General features: G+C 48.2%; 1 protein-coding gene across 2 annotated transcripts in view; it reads left to right on the top strand.

Moving 5' to 3' along the window:
• Nucleotides 1–6,699, top strand: part of LOC109925541 (exocyst complex component 3) — a 48,343-nt gene that overhangs the window by 28,316 nt on the left and 13,328 nt on the right. For both annotated transcript variants that reach the window (XM_048618187.1, XM_048618186.1), the window contains exon 7: nt 4,325–4,435. In XM_048618187.1, the coding sequence (XP_048474144.1) occupies nt 4,325–4,435 (111 nt within the window). The remainder of the gene's footprint in view (nt 1–4,324; nt 4,436–6,699) is intronic.

Below are 6,699 nucleotides of genomic sequence, written 5' to 3'. Positions count from 1 at the left end.
TTCACCCTAAAAGCAACTTAGCCCCTTTTCCAAAGCTCCCATTAACCCTGCAATTTTATTTCCCTCAAACACCCATCCAATTTTATTTCACAATCCTTCACCACCTCAGTACCGCTTGCTGTTTCCGGCAAATCGTTCCTGATGGATTCTCTCGCCTCTCTTGCCCATAACTTTAAATCTGAGCCCCCCCATAGTCCTCGTGCCATCCATGAGTGGGACTCTCCATCCACCCAATCTGAACCTTAGCTCCAGACTTGGCTCAATCAGACTTGACCTGAAATAGGATTTCTGGGTCTACAGCCGGGAGGGTCGTCAACTTTCAGGGGGTGGGGTTGGGTGTATCACAGGTAGGTTCTAACACATGACCTTTCAACCTGCCAGCCCACCCCACCGACGTTGCTTCTACAGCGGGTGGGCTCCCTCTGAGAGGATCTGAGCATGTAAATCGCCGCGCCAACACATTGATCCCTGGGGTCGTAGGTCACTGCACGCGCACACCTCATGGATCCCCCCACTGAGGGTGTATGGATCACTGCCCCTCCAGCTCGCTCCTTATTGGCCTATCCTCTGGGCGCCCTGCCTTCCGGCAACCAATTGGGAAAGAGTGGAGGAACCTTCGCCAACCAATTGCATTTCATCTTGAGAGTTGGCCAGAGGCCTCATCCCCAACTGGTTGTCCTTCCATCCAAAGTGCTAAGAATAAAATTTGAAAAAGCAATGGCTGCAACAGCTTCCATGATTTGTTTTTCCTCTCACATCCCCCTAGGTTTCTCCCAAACACCCACCCCCACCAGTTCGACCATGCTTCAGAGATTTTAAGCGACGCCTCCTGGAGACAGCAAAATTAATTCACACTAAGAGACAGCTTGCTTTGGTAACAGTCACCTTTCACATGCACATTTGGTCTGGCCTCCTCCAGTGTCACAACGACGCCACCCGCAAACTGGAGGAGCAGAACCTCATATTCCGCCTTGGGAGCCTGCAGCCCAATGGTCTCAATGTAGACTTTACCAGTTTCAGAATCTCCCCACCCCCGGCCTCATCCCATGACCAACCCTCCCTCCCTTCCCTGCCTCCTTGACCTGACACAACCTGTCCATCTTCTCTCCCATCCATCCACTCCTCCCACCTCACTGACCAATCCCCACCACTCCCTACCTGCACTCACCTATCAGCATCCCACCTGCCTTCCCCAGCCCCATCCCTGCTCTCTCTGTTTATTTCTGAGCTCCCTTCCCTATTTCTGAAGAAGGGTCCTGACTCGAAATGTCAGCTTTCCTGCTCCTCTGATGCTGCCCTGGCCTGCTGTGTTCCTCCAGCCCCACACTGTGTTATCTTTGGTCTGGAAACCTGTTTGGTTGCACTGTTTCATTGACTATCAATTCCTGGACGCGACTGAAACCCTGGATCGACCAGCTCAGAGGCAGGAACACTGCCCCCTGCCCCAAATGACCTTGCACTGCCTAAAAATTGAATACTGAATCACGTTTACTCATAGAAAACCTTATAACGGTTTTGGTCTTCCAGTGTCCAATGTTCATTACACATTCTCTAATTCCTGGGAGGAATGGGTAGGGAGAGAGTAATTGAACTAATTACCAATTATCTGTGGGAATTGTAGATTTAATGTTCCTTTTGGCTTTTCGCTTAACACTACACAAAAGGCGCCTGAGGTAACAGGTTATGTCATTTATTATTCTTTCGCAGTTCCTGTTCTGTCCAGTTAATATTCAGTATTGTTGGTGATCCACTTCACTAACTTTTAATCCAGTGACCTGTATAACTCTCTTCAGATAGAGAGTCTTTGGGTCAGCTGGAGGCCATTCGGCCCAGACCTGCCAGCTCTCAGCATGGCAGCCCCATTGTCCTGTCACAAACCAGGAGCCCCTCAAGTGCCTGCCATGCAACTCAGTTCATGGCTGGGGTCTGACTGTAACCTCAAATCCGAATCCTCACCAACCCTAATCACCTTTTACCCCCACTCCCCCCACTTTGCTGAACACACCATGGACAACCCCTGGTTTTTAAACAGTCACAGTAAATTAGTTTTTTTTTCTTTATTCATTCTCGGGATGAGAGCATCATTTGTTGTCCATCCCTAATTGCCCAGAGGGCAGTTCAGAGTCAACCACATTGCTGTGAGTCTGGAGCCACGTGTAGGCCAGACCAGGTAAGGATGGCAGATTTCCCTCCCTAAAGTGAACCAGATGGGTTTTTCCGACAATCAGCAATGGATTCACGGTCATCATTAGATTCCAGACATTTTATTGAATTCAAATTCCACCATCTGCTGTGGCAAGATTCGAACCTGGGTCCCCAGAACATAAATTAGTAATGTAAAGTAAATTAGTATTTGTTACTCCTCATTGGATGTGTAGCTCTCTGGCTAGGCCCAGCATTTATTGCCCATCCCTAATTGCCTAGAGGGCAGTTAAGAGTCAACTAAGGGTCTGGAGTCACATGTAGGCCTGACAAGCAAGATTTGAACCTCCACACTTAAAGCCAAGAGTACTATCAAACAGGCCGTAGTTACGTTTGAGTGCAGGAGTTGGGACATCATGTTGAGATTATACAGGATGTTGGCAAGGCCTCCTCCAGAATACTGTGTCCAGTTCTGGTCACCCTGTTGTAGGAAGGATGTTATTAAATTGGAGAGGGTTTAGTAAAGATTTACCAGGATGTTGCCAGGAGTGGAGGGTTTGAGTTCTAAAAGTAGGCTGGAATGTTTTTCACCGGAGCATAGGAGATTGAGAAATAACCTTTCAGAGGTTTATAAAATCATCAGGGGCATAGGCAAGGTGAATAGCTGGGTAGGGGGAGCTCAAAACTCGGTGGCATAATTTTAAGATGAGGAGAAAGATCTGAAAAGGACATGAAGGGCAAATTTTTGACACAGAGAGTAGTTCATGTGTGGAATGAACTTCCAGAGGAAGTGGTGGATGTGGGTACAGTTACAACGTTTAAAAGACATTTGGATAAGTACATGAATAGGAAAGGTTTGGAGGGAAGGGTCTAGGCCTGAAACGTCAGCCTTCCTGCTCCTCTGATGCTGCCTGGCCTGCTGTGTTCATCCAGCTCTACACCTTGTTATCTAAGTTTTGGAAGGATATGGACCAGGGGCAGGCAGGTGGGACTAGTTTAGCTTGGGAACAAGGTCAGTGTGGACTAGTTGGACCAAAGGGTCGGTTTCCATGCTGTATGACTCTATGATAAGGGTGAATAGAGCATGTTTCAACACATATAGGAATAACACATATATGGTAACTCAAACTGTGCATTACACAATACGAACTGAAAGAATTGTGAATGCTGTAAATCAGGAACAAAAACAGAAGTTGCTGAAAAAGTTCAGCAGGTCTGGCAGCATCTGTGAAGGGAAAAAAACAGAGTTAACGTTTCAGGTCCAGTGACCCTCCCTCAGAACAGGTGGTGACTGATGGTTTATATGCAAAAAAAAGGGGAGGGGAATGGGGTAGGGAGTAAACGAATGGATAGATTTGTGTGTGTGAGTGTGTGTGTGTGCGCGCGCGCGCTCACTACACAATGTGCATGCAAACATCAGAGGGTTTTGTTCAACAACAACGACTGCATTTATGTAGCAGGAACTCCAGCCCCAATATTGGTACCCACCCAGGGAGGTGCCAATGATCCCCAGGAGGTTACTAGTAAGTCAAAGTGGTTTCTGGCAATGGAATAACATGGGGAGGTGATGGCCTAGTGGTACTATCGCTGGACTGTTAATCCAGAGACCCAGATAATGTTCTGGGGACCTGGGTTCAAATCTCCACCACAGCAGATGGTGGAATTTGTATTTAATAAATGTCTGGAATTAAGAATCTAATGATGACCGTGAATCCATTGCCCATTGTTGGGAAAACCCCATCTGGTTCACTAATGCCCTTTAGGGAAGGAAACTGCCATCCTTACCTGGTCTGGGCCTACATGTGACTCCAGACCCACAACAATGTGGTTGACTCTAAACTGCCCTCTGGGCAATTAGGGATAGGCAATAAATGCTGCCTGGTCAGTGACGCCCACATCCCATGAATAAAGAGGGGGGGAGTTTGATTTGGAGGAGGCTCCCAGCTGAAGTTCCTGCTATGCAAATGCAGTCATTGTTGTCGAACAAAACTGTCTGATGGTGGCACCCACAGTGTATGAGGTATAATGCATGGAGTGGAATGCCTCCATTAGTCTGCTCCCTCCAACTGAGTGTGCCTCAGTTGTGCCACCCGTGTGTTATTGCCTCCCCGATCAGCCAGGCCTTGCCTCGGCGGGTTTGTGGATCTCGGGCTAACTTTGCGTTCCTCTCTTGTCTTTGCAGTTTTCAGAAGTACGCACAAGAGTTTTTTCAACACTACCGCGAGACAGCAGAGAGCAGGGAGCTGAGGGTCGCACAAGCGATCGCGGTGGTGAATTGCTGCCCTGCATTCAGGTAAAGACCACATCACGAGGAGCGGTGCGCAGGAATGCGAGGGAAAAGCAGGAGGAGGAGAAGGCACGGGGTGATAGAATCGGTGCAGGCACGATGGGCCGAATGGCTTCGTCGGGCTTTTGCCCATCAGAGTCAAGCTGCCAACCAATCAGCACCTTTTTTCTCCTACAGTGTAAACTGTTGCGACCATCAGAGATTTGGCATTCTTGCATCAATCCTGATCGAAATTTCAGCAACGTGGCTCCTTTTTTTAAATTCATTCACGGGATGGGGGCGTCTCTGACTAGGCAGCATTTATTGCCCCATCCCTAATTGCCCAGAGGACAGTTAAGGGTCAACCACATTGCTGTGTGGGTCTGGAGTCACATGTAGGCCCAGACCAGGTACGGATGGCAGTTTCCTTCCCTAAAGGGCATTAATGAATCAGATGCGTTTTTCTTGACAATGGTTTAATTAAACCCTTAATTCCAGATCCTTTTATTGAATTCAAATTCTACCATCTGCCATGGTGGGATTCGAACCCAGGTTCCCAGGGAAAAAACAATTAGCTGAGTTTCTGGATTAATAGTCTACTGATAATACCACTAGGCCATTGCCTCCCCTACCTTTCCAGTTACATTCAAGCTCTGAACTGCCAAATTGTTCTTGCAACTTACCCCTGTCCTCATAGAATCTGTATAGTGTGGAAGCAGGCCATTCAGCCCATCGGTTCCATATTGATCCACCCCCTATACCTACCCCTGTAACCCTGCATTTCCAATGGCTAACCCATCTAGCCTGCATATCCCTGGATACTACAGGGCAATTTAGCATGGCCAATCCGCCATAACCTGCACACAGGGGCGGCATGGTGGCTCAGTGGTTAGCACTGTTGCCTCACAGCACCAGGACCCGGGTTTGATACCGCCCTTGGATGACTGTCTGTGTGGAGTTTGCACATTCTCCCCATGTCTGCGTGGGTTTCCTCCGGGTGGTCCAGTTTCCTCCCACAGTCCAAACCCGTGTAGGTTAGGGTGGATTGGCCGTGCTAAATTGCCCCATAGTGTCCAGGGGTGTGTAGATTAGGGGGAATGGGGTCGAGATGGGATGCTCTGAGGGTCAGTGTGGACTTGTTGGGGCGAAGGACCTGTTTCCACTCTGTAGGGATTCTATGATTCTATCTCTGGACACTATGGGACAATTTAGCATGGTCAATCCACCTAACCTGCACACCTTTGGACTGTGGGAGAAAACCAGAGCACCCGGAGGGAACTCATGCAGACACGGAGAGAACGTGCACATTCCACACAGACAGTTACCTGAGGGTGGAATGAAATCTGGGTTGCTGGTGCTGTGAGGCAGCAGTGCTAACCACTGAGCCACCATGCCACCCTGTCCTGTTCCTCAATATTACTGCCTTTCGTGCAGCAATGTTGTAGTTCTCACAATATTGTGTTTTCGACCACATTTTTAAAGAATGGCTCTTGCTCTTAAGTTTGTCAGTCTTTGCACATTCCACAATAAATGCATACCATTGTTTCACGCATCGTGGTCCTCAGAAATAGGGATATGGGGTACAACAGCAGGGGAATGACCCTGAGCCTTTGCGTTCAGCTCCGAACGGGAGTAATCCTGGGCACCGCACTTTAGGGAAAATGAGAGGGTCCTCAAGCGGGTACACAGGGAGAGTTACCCAAACAATCCCTGGGCTGAGGAATTTTAGCAACAAGGTCAAAGGTTGGAGAAGCTGAGGTAGGTGTCCTTGGAGCGAAGGAGATTGAGGGGAGCTGTGACTGAGGTGGGCAAGATAATAACGGGTTTAGATAAGGGAACAGGGAAAAGATGTTCCTAGGAGCTCATGATGCATGGACGAGGGCGAGGCAGGAAGAAACTGGAGGAGGAGACGGTGAGGGAGAAAGATCATTATGCAGTGAGTGCTAATAAACTGGAAATTGCAGAAACCAAGGGGCTTGGAAGCACAGACGATGAATGCCTTCAAAAGAGAAGTGGATGGAGGGACAGGGGCTAGGGACACTGACTGGAATACTCTACAGGGAGCCAGCATATACTCAATAGGCCAAATGGCCTCCTTCTGTATCATTATGACACATATACACGGGACACTTACTCCACAATCGACCCCATATATTTACCATGGAATGTACATAGGCCCCATTAGATTCTAAAATGTCCAGAGGTGTTTATGTACAAGCAGTCACTCTATACCATACGTAAATAAATAATCAGTCACTCTATAATATATGTAAATCGAGTAGCCAATAATC

Source organism: Rhincodon typus, chromosome 39, assembly GCF_021869965.1.
Source record: "Rhincodon typus isolate 14 chromosome 39, sRhiTyp1.1, whole genome shotgun sequence".
In the NCBI taxonomy this organism is placed as follows: domain Eukaryota; kingdom Metazoa; phylum Chordata; class Chondrichthyes; order Orectolobiformes; family Rhincodontidae; genus Rhincodon; species Rhincodon typus.
Note: the sequence above shows the minus strand (reverse complement) of the source record. Positions and strands in the feature narration are given on the sequence as shown.